The 16,568-nt window shown below is 38.5% G+C and overlaps 1 protein-coding gene across 1 annotated transcript in view; it reads left to right on the top strand.

Moving 5' to 3' along the window:
* The window catches only part of TET1 (tet methylcytosine dioxygenase 1), a 116,267-nt gene extending 106,416 nt beyond the window's left edge, over positions 1 to 9,851 (top strand). Inside the window, exon 14 of the mRNA XM_081824157.1 lies at positions 140 to 9,851. Coding sequence (XP_081680283.1) covers positions 140 to 1,152 — 1,013 coding nt within the window. The 3' untranslated portion in view covers positions 1,153 to 9,851. The remainder of the gene's footprint in view (positions 1 to 139) is intronic.
* Positions 9,852 to 16,568: the final 6,717 nt, after the last annotated feature.

Genomic DNA, 16,568 nt, shown 5'->3' with positions numbered 1-16,568 from the left:
AACGAAAACTGGCCAACATGGCCATCACCAATGTTTTGTTACATTATCCTTTGTATTTCTCTTTAAAATACCCCTTAAAGACAACTCCCAAAAGTAGTTTGTACTTATCTTCGCATTTGGTGTCCTTTTCTCTGTTTAGGGAATAAAACTGAAGCCTTGCAACTTGAAATAAAAAGTGAAACTGAACCCCATTTTATCTTCAAAGGTTCGGACAACACTAAAACCTACTCACTGACCCCATCCATTCCTCACACACTGAAAGAGGCAAACATGTCTCCAGGTTTCTCCTGGTCCCCTAAGACTGCGCCGGCCACAACAGCTCCTCTTAAGAACGATGCGTCAGTTCCGTACGGGTTTTCAGAAAGAAGCAGCAATCCCCTCTGCACAGTGCCTTCTGCGAGACACAGTGGTGCTAATGCAGCTGCAGGGGAATGCACTGGAATTGCGCAGCCTGGCGACGAGGTTTCTCTTCCCACCTTGTCGACTCCCATGACAGATACCCTGGTTTACTCTGAGCCTCCCATTGGTCCGTCTGAACAGCTACCTTCTAATCATCCAAACCAGCAACCCCCATTCACCACCTCTCCTCATGACCTGGCTTCCTCTCTGGTGGAAGAAGATGAGCAGCATTCTGATGCAGATGAGCCTCTATCTGATGACCCCCTCTCAGACGAGCCCCTGTCCCCGGCTGAGGAGAAACTGCTCCACATCGACGAGTATTGGTCAGACAGCGAGCACATCTTCTTGGATGCCAACATTGGTGGGGTGGCAATTGCGCCTGCGCATGGCTCCGTTTTGATCGAGTGCGCCCGGCGAGAGCTTCACGCAACCACTCCTGTTGAACACCCCAACCGGAATCATCCCACACGCCTCTCCCTTGTTTTCTACCAGCACAAAAACCTGAATAAGCCCCAACATGGTTTTGAACTGAACAAGATTAAGTTTGAGGCTAAAGAAGCTAAGAATAAGAAAATTAAGGCCTCAGAGCAGAAAGACCAGGCAGCTAATGAGGGTCCTGAACTGTCCCCTGAAGTTAATGAGTTGAACCAAATTCCTTCTCATAAAGCGTTAACATTAACCCATGACAATATTGTCACCGTGTCCCCTTATGCTCTCACACATGTTGCAGGACCCTATAACCATTGGGTCTGAAGGCTTTTCTCCCCTTCTTAATGCCTTCGCTAGTGCAGTGTATTTTTTCAAGGTGCTGTTAAAAGAAAGTCATGTTGTCGTTTACTTATCTTCATCTCACCCATTTGAAGGCTGAGGTAAAAAACAAAACAAAAATAGGGTGGGTATTTCTTAACTGTGACTATATTTGAAAATTGGTAGAAGGTGCACATTTTAAGCAAAAATAAAAGTTTTATAGTTTTAAATACATAAAGAAATGTTTTGGTTAGGTGTTAACCTTGATAGAATCACTCAGTTTGGTGCTTTAAATTAAGTCTGTTTACTATGAAACAAGAGTCATTTTTAGAGGATTTTAACAGGTTCATGTGCTATGATGTAAAATCAAGACACAGTGTTAACTCTACACAGCTCCTGGTGCTTACCCACATCAACAGTTAAAAATAAGCTGCATTATTATTTCGTGGTGCCATCGTTCCAACATCTTCCAATCATTGCTAGAAAATCGGCATATTCCTTTGAAATAAACCAATGAAATGTTTTCTCTCTCAAGATATCTCTCCTGTATAAAATAATTCATTATTGTTAATAATGGTTGGAGGCTGTTCATAAACTGTAAATATATATTTTAAAAGCACTTTCTATTTTTAAAAGTAACTTGAAATAGTATAGTATAAGAATCTTATTGTCTATTGTTTGTGCATATTTGCATACAAGAGAAATCATTTATTCTTGCTGTGTAGAGTTCCATCTTGTTAACTGCAATATGTATTCTAATCATGTATATGATTTGTTTTTTAAAAAAAAATGTGTCCTTTCTCATGCAGATATTAGCTACTTATATAAAATAGTTAGAACATGCAAAAATTGTTAATTTTCTCTAAAATCAGAATTAGGAAGCATATCACCAATGTCAATTAACATTTTATTTGGAAGTAAGAGTGGTCTCTTCTGATTTATCAAGCAACAGTGGCTCCGATTTTACTTTCACCCCAGCTTTCTCAATGTCATCATGAAAGATTTTTCCAAAAGGAGATGGGACATTGTAGGATTCAGAAGAGTCAAATGCTTCTAACGTTTCAAGGTGATTAAATATAAAAATTAAGTAGCAAGAACCCTACCCATCCCAAATTGCCTTATTTGTTCTGAAAGTCATTCTGGTACAGAATTAGAATAAAATTCCCATAGAAATCTTTTGAAAACAAAACCCCTATTGTCATCACACATCCACACATCCCAAACAGTAGGAGTGGCAATCTAAGTATGGTATTGCCCATTAAGAGCTAATCCAGAGTAGTTTATCTAAGCATATTAGTTTTAGGGAAATAAATACTGATCTTCTCTGATAATTGCCTGTGTCCTAGGTAACGGGAAAATAGGCATTTCATTTATGTTAACCCTCCCATATTTTTTCCCATTACTTATTGGCTCATTTTATAGCAAAACAAAAGGTATTGCCCAAACAAAATATTTAGAGCAAGAAATTTCAGTGAAATACTTGATTCTATTAAAATGCAGAGGTGCTATAACATGCAAAGTGTCAGATACCTTGGGAGTGTGGAAAACCTAAATAATGGTGCTTCTCCCTTGGAAATGCCATAGGAAGCCCACAACTGCTAACACTCAACAATTTTGGTGCAAAAGCAAACAGTTCCAGCAAGCTCTAAAGAAAAACTCATTGTAACTTATATTAAAATAATATATGGTGCAAAGTCTCAGTTTCAAGCTTTTGACTAATCCAAGTAAAGGAATATGAAGGGATTGTATATAACAAATATCCATTGGTAGACCATCATCTTGTACAAGTAGATTTCTGCTTCTTGAATATGTAAAATAGGGTGATTCATTGACTTGTTTTAGTATTTTGTGTGCCTTAGATTTCCGTTTTAAAACATGTATATTTTTGTGAGCCTAAGGTTTCTTATAAGTATATAAATAAGTGATTGTTTATTATTTCAGCTGCTTTGATAAGATATTTACTAGTATTAGACTATCAGGAATACACCCTTGTGATATTTCGTTTTAGATATTAGGCCTTAGCTCCCACTAGAAATTATCTCCTCACCAGATTTAATGAATCAAGTTTTAAGACCCTTTATCCATCCACCCATCTTCCTTCCATTCAACACTTACTGAATGTCTGCAGAATTTAAATATTAGCTTTTGTTTTTCTTTCAACTACCACCCATGACACAGTAAACGTGAAGAATTGAAATTCTAAAGTTGCTTTTATCCGTGTTTTTCAAAGAAACAGCAAATTTCCTTCAAAAAAATCCATTGTAGGGGTGCCTGGCTGGCTCAGTTGGTAGAGCACGCGAATCTTAATCTCAGGGTCGTGAGATTCGAGCCCCACATTGGGCACGGAATCTATTTAAAATTGAAAAAAACAAAAAGAACAAAAGAATCAGTTGTAATATATCTGCAGCAGTTCAAATCAGTGTCACTAACTTTGAGTAAGTTTCTTAGCAACTGATCTTGAAGCGCTGGTGTTACTTAGGGGAATACTGGGATTTGTGAAGTTGGCTGCAGTTGCCCAAAGCCAGTGCATAAAAATATCCCTGCTCAACTAAAATGTTTCCATTCCATTATTATAATTAACACCATTAATGCCCTGTCTCAACTGATAACCCCATGGTGGGAACCACATGTGATTCCTACTTTGTTGGACTCTACTTCTTAAGTTTCAATTAACAGTTTACCATCCCATTGTCTGCCCTGTGATTTTTTCCTTTTTAAATGCTCATGCTTATTCAATGTTCTCCAGCATTGTGACTGTATGCTAGGGACACTGCTTTTAGAATGCTCTTGAGAAGCAAGGAAATAAATTTGTTTGAAATGACATCTTCACTCAGAAAACTGGTCATCTAACATTATTTCTACACCTTCTATTATGTATTACTGTAACAATCACCTTTTGCTTTACCTGTCTTACACCACTCAAAATGATTTTTTCAATATTCTGCCTTTGTTCATGGTATGATAATTGAATTAGTTGATACATGATCCCCAAGTTAACCCAACCTGTCCATAATATGTTACAAACTTACTGAATACAATGAACTGCCTATTTTAGAATCCTACAAAATACTCTGCCCTTCAAAATCCTGTTTCTAACAGCTCTCAGGCCATGGTTGAAAAAAAATTTTTCTTCTGTTTTTCAGCCTCACCTACATCTTTCCAATTCATCCACAAAGTACCAAATACATCATGTGATAGACCTAATTGAAATAAATTATTGGAAAGTGAGGCTAGCTGAAAATGTATAGCTGTAGGTAAATTTTTGCAACACATTAGCAAAATGTTTGCAGCTTAACCTTCCAACATCTTTGTTATGCAATCTGCATGTGGATGAAATAATTTAATTTGTTAAATATAGAATTTCAACTAGCTGAGATCCATAGCAATTTACTTAAGACAGAACCCCAAAACATACTTAATTGAATGCATACCCTTGTGTAAATGAGATAACAATTCATACAAAGTAACCTACTTTCTAATATTACTTCAGTGGACTCAACTGATTATCATTTATTCCACAATAGCATGTATGAAAGTAATCCTAAACTACTTAAGTTTACTCTTTAAAACAAATTCTATTGAGATTACGTTTTGACATTGCATGACAACTTCCACCAATAGTGGGCACAGAATTTCCTTCAAATGTGCTGAGTAAATCAGTAGCTGTCATATAACTTTTTAATAATATATAGCTACCTTCTATTTCACAACTTCTTGATGCATGGAAATTTCTTTTTTGTCTAGAGTTAATACAACTGTGAGTTTTGATCTTCTGTAAAATTTCTGACGAGAATTGTGAAATAATATGGTAGTGGCCTCTCCCAGCGCTAGAACATACCTTAGAAGTCACACAGTTCAATCACTGGGGCCCAGAGAGCAGATGTTAATGTCAGTGTGTACCTATGTTTATAATTAGAGTTGAAACAATCAAATGAAGGCCACTTTGTGCTTAGGAGAACTCGAGGAAACAAACTTGATTTGCTCACCCAGAGAGTATCTCATAACTGGGAAATAACCTTATTGTGGTACGAGTAAAAATTAAAATGGCTTTTTATTTTTTTCTGTTGAGTTTTTTGTTTTGTTTTGTTTATTTCTGAGAGATTCAGGAAAACAAGTCAAGTGAAATTGGATCAAGATTTCCCTGCCTGCAGAGTTTCGTGGGCCTTGTGTGGGAAATCTAGCTGACCTTTGACCTATGAAGCTGTCCTGTTAACTCCTCCAACAAAATGTGGCAATAGTCATTTGCTATTTCAATAAAGAAATATCAAGTACTTATATAGTACAGGCTTTTATTTCCCCTGATACAAGTATTAGGCATATACAAGGAGTTGGAAAAAATTGAGTGGTTGAAAGAATTGGGGGAAAGATACCAATTGTATATACTACCTAGGCATGGTTGTACAGTCTATCCCACCTCTGGCCAAGTTGGCCTCATAGTTAAGTCCTAGCATAGTTCATTTTGATGTGATTGTCTACATGTATTAGAGTACTGTTTTATTGTGCACAGCTCTGAAACTTGCCCATAAGTGTATTGAACTTGTAACTTCAACATCAACAGTCAGGCACACTCCACCAGGTGATAAATGAGTGCCCTGATTCCTGAAGAGTCTGGATTTACCCAAATCAAATTATGCTCCACATTGTGCTTTCTTCTAATAGACTTGGAAAACGAGGCCATTCATGGCTCTGGAATGCAAGTCAAAGGATCAGGATGTCAGAAGCTAAATTTGTGTATTTTCTTGGAATGTATGGAGATTTCTTGGCTTTTTTTCCTTTTCTCATTTATAAAATAGAGTCTAAGTTACTCTGTTAAGTTTGAAGATGGTAAAACTGGCCTTTATGCAAGAAGGCATCGCTCTTTTTGTCCACATTGAACTCTAGAAACTTGAATTCTCTGCATTCCAGTATATCTGGATGACTGTTTCAATCCCTGTTCCTTCTGGGCACCCAATCAAATACCATTGTTTACTTCGAAAGGCATAAATTTTATTCCTTCAAGTAATGCAAAGGTGTTCCTTACTTGGCCATTCCTAATCTTCACTTCTCCTTTAAGGGCCCCACAATGTGTTTCTCTATTGATAGTATGCAATATTTAACTTCTCTGGCTTTAGAAGTCCAACACTAATCTCTGCATTGTTGGCTGTACTTTTCCCATCCCTACTGTGGTATCAATGATCCTGCCCCGGTCACAAGTTTTTCTTGTTTCTTCATGTCCCCTATAATTAAAGCAAAACTTAGTCTAAGGTAGGAATGTTATTATCAGATGTTAAACATATTACCTGATTTAACTGATTGATGTTTGAGTGCAACTTGGGAAACACTTGTTTAACAATATAAACCTAGTTTTCCTAAAAATAGAAATTTTGTCCCTAGCAGCTGTTATGAAAGGCATTCTTTCTCTCTTGTCTTGTTCATCAGGAAAAAATCTTGCAGCTGTCAGAAACATGTTCACTTTTGGAGAAACAGTACTGAAAAGTAATTTCGTTTGTTCTTCATTTGGCTAGGTATAAACTTACCGTCTTCGACCAGAATTTTTGCTTGTTATTATTTTTCTTTTTTCATTTTACTGAAGCTATGATGTCACTACATGTACTTTTCATTCTTTTTACTGTTTTGATCCTTTCCTCTGATTTTCTTTAAAAAAAGAAACTCTATTGCTTCCCCTCTGTGTTCTCCCTCCACTCCCCATGGTCCCTACACAAATACACATGATTCGTGTTAAGAATAGCAGTGATCTCGGTCAAGTTACCTTTTCCTGTTTTCTAAAATCATGTTTCACAAATCCTTTGTGGAATAATACCAAAAAGGATCACAATCTTTTATTCGGTCATTTTCTGTTAGAGGCAATTTCAATTTTTAGGAAGAGATAGTGGTCACAAGGCCCCAGGTTAGCATCCAGTTCTCTAACAATCCCAACAATGTTTGTTTTGTTTTGTTTTGCGTTTTAAATCCCAACAATGTCTGACTCTCAACGTGTTTATTAGTGTTTGAGTGTTTTGCAAAACCTTATATCAGAAGTTAAATATTCTAGCACTATTTCTGTATAGCTTTGCTATTTCTGTATGACACATCATACTAATATTATAAGTTGTCTGACCAGTGGCTTTGAATTAATAACAGGTCTGATTTATACAGTAGACAATATTTTCTTTTCACATATTTTATCTCCCAGCCCAGTTTTGTGCATGGTATTTACTTTCCAATGTAAATTTACCCCTTTGGAATTTGGGTTTTGGCAATAATAGGAACTATTCTATAATCTGGATGAGAAAGGTTAAAAAAAAAAAAAGAACTGAAAGTAATTTAAGGAATTCTTAAAGATGGGATAAATCAGTTATCAGGAGTTGTGAGTGTAATAGGGGGGAGTTCAGGGGCAGGAAGGAGGGAGAATTGTGTTCCTATCATCAATCTGCAGGTTCACTCCACCAGATCAACACCAAAACATACTTTAAGAACTCCTCCCCACCCCATGACAGTTTTATCTGAAAAATAGCAGCTCAAAATGAGGAACCATTGTGAATGCAAATATGGTAGTAAGAAAAATTATAATCCCTGTACTTTATAATGTTAGGATATCAAACTGCTTTACTGTGTGCTCCCTTTTTCTCCCCAACACTGAGGGTTGGACAAATGTCCAAATGTTCCCATCTTACTGGTGATGGGAACCTGCAGATTGGCAAGAAGAGCAAATGCCTTGCTCCAAGTACTAGAGCAAGTCAACCCATCTGAGACCAAACCATTTCATAGCTGCAGACTGCAGACTGCAGAATGCATTTCTGCACCATAAACTATGATTTCAAGAGTGTTATTGAGTAGAAATTTTGTCAGACCTAATCTAAGAATAATGTAAAACCTACTTATTGTATGCAAAACATGCTTCTGAAGTGTTTTGTTTCCACTATTTATTTAGCCAGGGATTTTTTTATGCATACTTTGGAAGGTCTCCCCAAATTCCCAAGACTTCTGCATTTTAGGATTTAGATTAATGAAGCTTTAGTTTTTCCCTGTAAATAAACTTTTTAATAAAGAATGTCCCTGTACTACTAAAACAAAGGGAAACCTCAATGATATTTGTCTTAAATATTATTTTTAAAAAGACTGAGATCAGCAACTCAAAATCAAAGTTTAATGTATTTGTTATATTGAAATGAAGGTTTCTAGAAGGGAATGTGCTGGGTGAACTATTTTAGTTCCCAGGTGTTCATGGTAAAAACGTAAAATTGCTGGCATCTCTAAGAGATAGTACTGTCTCCCACTTATTTAAATTTGTTTTGTTTTGTTTTTTGTTCCACTTTGTTTAAACATACCTTTGCCCAGAGAGTTAAGAAAAAGAATGAGATGTATTTGTAAAGTTTTGGTAAAAGCTCTTTATAAATATAAAGAGGTGGGATATTTTGGCAATTCCATCGGTACATTATGGGTTGCTAAAGAAAAACCCAAACTTCCCTAAATAGTCAAATAAATTCCACTTTTGGTGATTTGGTTCAGTAACTGCCTATCCTCACTAATGCGTTTGTGATATTATAAAATGGTTGACAATGTAGGACTTTACAAAAATAGTTCTTAGAAAACAAAACAAAACAAAGACTAAATATTTTTTATTAATAGGTATGGTCATTTTTTTTAAACTTCTATAACAGATAACATTGTGATAGGTGCTTTAAGAGAAATATTTTTCCAGAAATGGTTTTATAGTAAAAAAATGGGGGTGGGGGGAGCTTTTGCATTGTGACATATGGGTGGATAGTCATCTTTGAGTTACTAAAAATCATGAAGTGTTCCCTGAAGAGAAACTCATAAAACTACTTGACAGAAAGAAAAGCATTAATTTCTAGTTTCTTCATTTTCTCGTGTTATATGGTGACCTACCAAGTAGATTCACGTGCATATCAATACTTCGGCTCAAAGGAGAAGATTGAGTGCTTTTCAATAGTGGGAGTAAAATATTCACAGATTCTTCATCATGGGGAAATAGAGTAGTACTGACTTTCCATAGAGAAATACCAATTTCACAAGTTAATATTCCTGTCTCTAGGTGACTTTGTCTCTCCTTAGGGTATATTTACTATTTATTTTGTACCTTTGATTTTTTGCTTTGGGGGATTATTTTTTACCTATTGCAGTCCTACTGTATTAAATATCCCATATAATGAAATGTTAGTAAGGAAAAGATTTTAAAACTCCACAAAATCTGGTTTGGGTTCTTAATATATGGGAAAAACAGTTTAAAGAAAAAGCACTTCACCATGCAGAAGGGAAAGAGATAATCTTAATTATGGTAATTTCAATTCAGGATCAACATGTAGTGCTCTGCATACAAGGGAACACTTACTAGCAGTACTTGAAGTCTTGTGAGTTGGAATTGCATGTTACTTGAAAGACCTAATTAAGCTAAATTTTGGTGCACAGCAGGTGTACATGATTTCATGTTTATGTAGCAAAATGCATTGAAATGTACTAGTATTGAAACATACATGTAAAGAGTTGTGGAAATTGTCTATTATATTTTCCTTGTGTGTCTCATTTATTTAGAGCACAAAGTTTCTTTTTTTTAAGTGTTCTAACTGAATAAGGCTAAATGAATACTGTAATTGAAATTATATTTTAAATCTTTGTCATGAGTTTTTAAAAAAACTATTGCAAATTGTATCATTCCTGATTACACAGAACTTTGTGGGTGGTTTTAAATAAATTTTATACTTCTATTTTGCACCTGGTAGTCTAATTTTTCTTTCCTATTCAAAATAATATTTTAAAACTTTAATATCCAATAAAAATCACACATTTTTAACTATAAAGGACTGTAAGATTTAATATTTGGAGATGTCCAATTGTGTGGATTATGTTCAACATAAAATCAGGATGGCTACATTTATGGGGGAATCCTTACATTTTTTTGGTTTTTTGGGGGGGGCTGTTGTGTTTTTTTTAAGTAGGCTTCTTGCCCAATGTGGGGCTTGAACTTATGACCCTGAGATCTAGAGTCGCACGCTCTACTGACTGAGCTGAGCCAGCCAGGTGCCCCTATGGAATCCTTACAATGTACCAAACCCTTGCATTTTATATAAATTATTTAACTTCCACAGTGATGCTATTCAGTAAGGACTCTTATCAACCCCATTTTACAGGTTAATTCTGAAGCTTAAAAGTGGCTAAGATCATACCCCTAGTAATTGGCAGAGCTTTAAATCAACTTGGATCTAGACTGACTCATGCCCTCCCTTGGGTTTTTCATTATTTTAATAAACTTAATCCTAAACTCATTATGCTAATAGTATTTTATTTTATTTATTTATTTATTTTTAAAGATTTTATTTATTTGACAGAGAGAGACACAGTGGTAGAGGGAACACAAGCAAGGGGAGTGGGAGAAGGAGAAGCAGGCTCCCCACTGAGCAGGGAGCCCTACGCGGGGCTCGATCCCAGGACCCTGGGATCATGACCCGAGCCGAAGGCAGACGCTTAACGACTGAGCCACCCAGGCGCCCCTATGCTAATAGTATTTTAAATACATCCTAATGTATTTACTAAAACCTGAAGTGAAAAACAATTAATAGGCTTTTAGTGATATTACAGCAAATATCACTAAGTAATAAAGTTACTTAAAATTCATCTAATCTGAGGGCGCCTGGCTGTTTCAGTTGGTAGAACATGTGACTCCTGATCTCAGGGTTGTGAGTTCAAGCCCCATGTTGGGTGTAGAACTTACTTTAGAAATTAATTGTTCAATTGATTAATCTAATCTGAAACCCAACTCCCCTGCGGTAGCATCTGGTATTACTCTTCCTTCTAGTATTGGGAACAACTCCATCTCCTGACCAGATCTCCTCCTCAGGTTTAGCTGGGCAGCTAGAGACTACATTTTCCACCTTTTTCCTGGCTGATTAAAAGGGAGATATGTGAGTGAGGCTGACCACACGAACATGGGCAACACACTAGGTGATGCCGGACCAGCAAAATAGAAGCAACTTAGGTCATCCAGGGACCTAAGTCACCCCTGTGTAATCTTTTAAAAGCAGATCTCAGGGGTGCCTGGGTGGCTCAGTCGGTTGAGAGACCAACTCTTTTTTTTTTTTTAAGATTTTTTATTTTTATCCATTTGAGAGAGACAAAGAGCAAGTGAGAGCGTGAGCAGGGGGAAGTGTCAGAGGGAGAGGGAGAAGCAGACTCCCCGCTGGGCAGGGCCCTGATACGGAGCTCCATCCCAGGACCCAGTGATCATGACCTGAACCAGACAGATGCTCAACCAATTGAGCCACACCAGGCGCCCCGAGAGACCAACTCAGGTCTTGATCTCACGGTCGTGAGTTTGAGCCCCACATTGGGCACTGCCCTCAGTGTGGTCTGCTTGAGTTTCTCCTCTCTCTGCCCCTTCCCACCTTGAGCTCTCGCTCTCTCAAATAAATCAATGAACCTTTAAAAAATAATAAAATAAAAATTTAAAAAAAATAAAAATAAAAACAGATCTCGGATCATGATATTTCCTTGCTTTAAAGACCTCTATGGCTGGGGCGCCTGGGTGGCTCAGTCGTTAAGTGTCTGTCTTCGGCTCAGGTCATGATCCCAGGGTCCTGGGATCGAGCCCCGCATCGGGCTCTCTGCTCACTGGGGAGTCTACTTCTCCCTCTCCCTCTGCCTGCCGCTCTGCCTACTTGTGCTCTCTCTCTGTGTCAAATAAATAAATAAAATCTTTAAAAAAAAAAAAAAAAGACCTCTATCGCTTCCCATTACACTTAGTATGAAACCAAACTCCTTACTTGGTTTGCAAAACTCTGGGGAATCCAGCCCCTGCCAACCTGTCTGCTCTCATTTACCGTGCTCCAGCCACCCTGAGCTACATTCCTTGAACAGGCCAAACTCTTTTGACTCAAACCATTTGTACCTGCTGCTCGGTCCTACCTTCAGTTTCTCATGTGGCTAGATCCTTCCCATAGATCTTATATCAGCTCCAATGTCTCATCTTTCTCTTTTTTATACTCTCAAAGATACCAACGTTTATTTATTTATTTATTTTCCAAATGTTTATTTAAATTCTAGTTGGTAGGACGCCTGGGTGGCATAATTAAGCAGCCAACTCTTGGTTTCAGCTCAGGTTGTGATCTCAGTGTTGCGAGATCAAGCCCCACATGGGCTCTGTGCTCACACGGAGTCTGCTTGTGTTTCTCTCTCCCTCTCCCTCTTCCCCTTCCGCCTGCTCTCTCTTTCTCTCTAAAAGTGATATAAACAAACAAACAAACAAATAAATAAATTCTAGTTAGTTACCGTATAGTGCTAAGTTCCTTGATCTTAACTGAGTACCTTCTCTTCTCTTCACCAGAGCCTCCTTTCTCCAGTCACAGAATGGAATATATCATCATTTCCAAAATCCTTAGCTCAAATACCTCCCATTGTGACCTCTCAGCCTCCTCTCTGTCCCGTTTGTCCTGCCAGCCGTTTCCACAGCACTTTTTTCTACTTCACTGGGGCCTCCATTGATCCTTCTTCCTATGCAATCTTTCCTTCTCTGGTTTCTTTCCTGATTTGAATCATTCTCTGGCCAACACTTTACATTCTCTTTCTAGTCAGAACTTTCTGGCAGTTTAAAGAAAACTTTTTGGCTAAAGATCAAGGAAAATCCTTTCTTCTTGCCAGGCACCGAATTTGTTACCAGGCTATTTTATAAGACTGTGAATGGGAAGTTCAGAACTTTAAGAGACAGACATTGTTCAAAAGCATTATCAAACAAGATTTTTATTTTCTTTAAAACATTTTTAAAAGATTTATTTATTATTATTTTTATTTTCGTAATTTCTGTCCCCAGTGTGGGACTAGAACTCATGGCCCCAAGATCACGAGTCGCATGCTCTACTGACGGACAGCCAGGCGCCCTTTAACAGTTATGTTTACTGGGGCCTAATTTACAGACAGCAGATTTCTCCCTTTACACGAGCTCTCTGAGTTTTGACAAACCTATGTAGTCATGCAACCAGCATGGCAGTCAAGATATAGAACAGCCCTGTCCAATAGAAAACTGAGAGTTATATTTGTAATTAAAATTTGTGTAGGATAGCCACATTTAAAAAAGTAAATAAGAAAAGTAAGTAAAAGGGGCGCCTGGGTGGCTCAGTCGTTAAGCGTCTGTCTTCGGCTCAGGTCATGATCCCAGGGTGCGGGGATCGAGCCCCGCATCGGGCTCCCTGCTCAATGGGGAGTCTGCTTCTCCCTCTTCCTCTGACCCTCTCCCTGCTTGTGTGCATTCTCTCTCTCTCTGAAATAAATAAAAATAAAATTAAATTAAAATAAAATAAAACATAAAAGAGACAGAAGAAATTATTTTATAGTATCATTTATAGTATCAATAGTATCATTTTATTTTTTTTTAAGATTTATTTATTTTTTTGAGAGAGAGTGTGCACGTGCAAGAGCAGGGGGAGGGGCAGGGGGCAGAGGGAGAGGGAACCCTCACGCAAAATCCCAGCTGAGCAAGGACCTGACTTGGGGCTTGATCCAGGATCCTGAGATCATGACTTGAGCCGAAATCAAGAGTCAGCCATTTAACTGACTGAACTACCCAGGTGCTCCCCAAAATAGTATCATTTTAATAGTAATGATGAGTTTTTTGCATTAAGTCTTTGAAATTTAGTGTTTCATATATACAGTATATCTCAGTTCAGAAGTTAAATTTTCAGGGCTCAGTCGTTAAGCATCTGCCTTCAGTTCAGGTCATGATACAAGGGTCCTGGGATCAAGCCCTGTGTAGGGCTCCCTGCCTCACGGGGAGCCTGCTTCTCCCTCTCCCACTCCCCCTGCTTGTGCTCTCTCTCTTGCTATCTCTCTCTCTCGCTGTCTCTCTCTCTCTGTCAAAATAAATAAATAAAATCTTTAAAAAAAAAGTTAAATTTTTATATGAAATAGGTGATCTGCTTCATCAAATTTACTTGAAAAAGTAGATATGCGTACCAAAGTTATTCTAAACATACTTAAAAGTTTTCTAATAATTGAATCAATGATCAATTTTTAAGTTTAAATTTTGGTTAATTAAAATTAAATACACCTGGGGTGCCTAGTTGGCTCAGTCTATAAAGCATGCCACTCTTGATCTCAGAGTTGTGAGTTCAAGCCCCGTGTTGGGTATAGAGCTTACTAAAAAAAAAAAAAAAAATTTTTTTTTTTAATACGACTGGAAGTTCAGTTCCTTTCTTGCGCTAGTCACAATTCAAGTACTCAGTATCCACATGTGGTTAGTGCCTACTGTCTATCTACTGTATCGGATGGCTCAGATTACAACATATTTCCAATAGCCCCCAAGTTCCCTAGTATCCTTTGTAGTCGAATTGCCTCCCCAGATGGTTGCTCCTGGCAATGACTGGTCAGATTTCTTTCCTTAATTTTTTTGCCTTTCTCAGAATGTTATGAAAAATAAAATAGCTAGCTTGTACCATTTAGCATAATGCTTTTGAGATTCCTCCATGTTAAGACTGTATTTTCTACTACAGATAAGCTTAAAGCATAATCTGATGTTATCCACTCTAGTTTCCCAGCCCTCTAGTAATGAAGTTGCCCTCCTTGAACTGTTTCATGTATCGGAGCAGAAATGGAATAGATTATAAAAGTTTACTCTATGCCAACACTGTTCTAAGTGCTTCCCTCTAAACCACAGCATGTCTAATAGTCATGTAATCCTCAATCAAGAAATAAGCACAGAAAAGGTAACTGGCATGCCCAGCATTACCACAGCTGTTAAGAGAAGGAGCGAGGGGCGCCTGGGTGGCTCAGTCGTTAGGCGTCTGCCTCCAGCTCAGGTCGTGATCCTCAGGTCCTGGGATCGAGCCCTGTGTCGGGCACCCCCACTCGGCAGGAAGCCTGCTTCTCCTTCTCCTACTCTCCCTGCTTGTGTTCCCTCTCTTGCTGTGTCTCTCTGTCAAATAAATAAATAAATACAATCTTTAAAAAAAGAGAGGGAGAGAAACAGAAGGAGCCAGATTTGAACCGAGGCAGTCTGGTCCCACAGTTCATACTCTTTAACTTCTGCTTCCAACCATCCCTGTCCCCATCTTGGGTGATTCAGAATAAAGGAGCTCCTCTGTGAGATGATTTGGTCACTATCTCTCCATTTTGCAATGGCCTTCGTCTTTGATGCTCAGGACTGATAATGATATGCAACTTTCCTTTCTTATTGGACTCTTGAAAGGTGGGGTTTCTCTATCCTTTAACAGAATAATACAAGGCTGTGAGCACACCAAACTTGTCATGACCTAGTGCATAATATCAAGTCCAAGGAAAATGTTATGTTTTTGTTCTCTTTCTTTGGTTATCACATATAAATTATCTCATGAAAATGGAACAGCCTAGGCCTTGCTTACCTAGTGACAGGTTATTAATTCTGTATGTTCCTAGGTGAAGAAAGCAGAGTCACCTGGCGTATGGCCAAGAAGCCTTTCTGCTTCCTGAGGCTGGATTATGCAAAGGTCCCCTGGCCTGCTGGCAGAATCCCCACTCTCCCAGTCACACAGTCACAGTTACCAGTGTCAATGAGGCCTACAACACTGTTTTTCTAAACCATCCAATCTGTGTACACCTTCGAACCCCATTTGTTCTCAATTATTGACTGCCTTTTTCCTCAGAGAAGTCAAAGCCACAGACCAAAAATCCTCTCCTTTTCCCATCTGTAGCTTATAAATCTCCCTCCACCTGCACCCATCTTCTGCTTCCCATTACAGTGAAGGAAATGTCCTTCCTCTAGTGAAAGATTAATCCCTCTATGTGCATTCTGGCCTCTGTCCAATCTAGTCTTCTCAGGGACTTCCAATTCTTCAGGAGAGAGTTATTTCTTCTTTCCCTGTAACTTCAATCTCGATACTGGATCCTCCCTAGCAGTATTTAAATACATTCTAGTCTCTGGCATCCGAGGACAAATAAGAAACTGCTCTTCAACCCCACATCCCTCTCCTAGCACCACCATTTCTTTCATCTTCAGTCACAGTCATTTCAAAAAATGATTATTTACATACATCTAAGCAGCTAGAATTTATGATCGTTCCAAAGATCCGTGGAAATGTAAAATCCTGGGTTTGTTTGGTTTTTTTTTAAGATTTTATTTATTTATTTGACAGAGAGAGAGAGAATGAGCACAAGCAGGGGGAGTGGCAGGCAGAGGCAGAGGGAGAAGGAGGCTCCCCACAGAGAAGGGGGAGCATGATGTGGGACTCGATCCCAGGACTCCGGGATCACGACCTGAGCCGGAGGCAGTCGCTTAACCAACTGAGCCACCCAGGCGCCCTAAAATCCTGTTTTAAAAAGTATTAGCTTGGGCGCCTGGGTGGCTCAGTTGGTTAAGCGACTGCCTTCGGCTCAGGTCGTGATCCTGGAGTCCCGGGATCGAGTCCCACATCGGGCTCCCTGCTCGACGGGGAGTCTGGTTCTCCCTCTAACCCTACCCCCTC

Source organism: Leptonychotes weddellii, chromosome 6, assembly GCF_054177405.1.
Source record: "Leptonychotes weddellii isolate Sample4059 chromosome 6, ASM5417740v2, whole genome shotgun sequence".
In the NCBI taxonomy this organism is placed as follows: Eukaryota; Metazoa; Chordata; class Mammalia; order Carnivora; family Phocidae; genus Leptonychotes; species Leptonychotes weddellii.
This window is presented reverse-complemented; position numbering and strand designations above follow the sequence as displayed.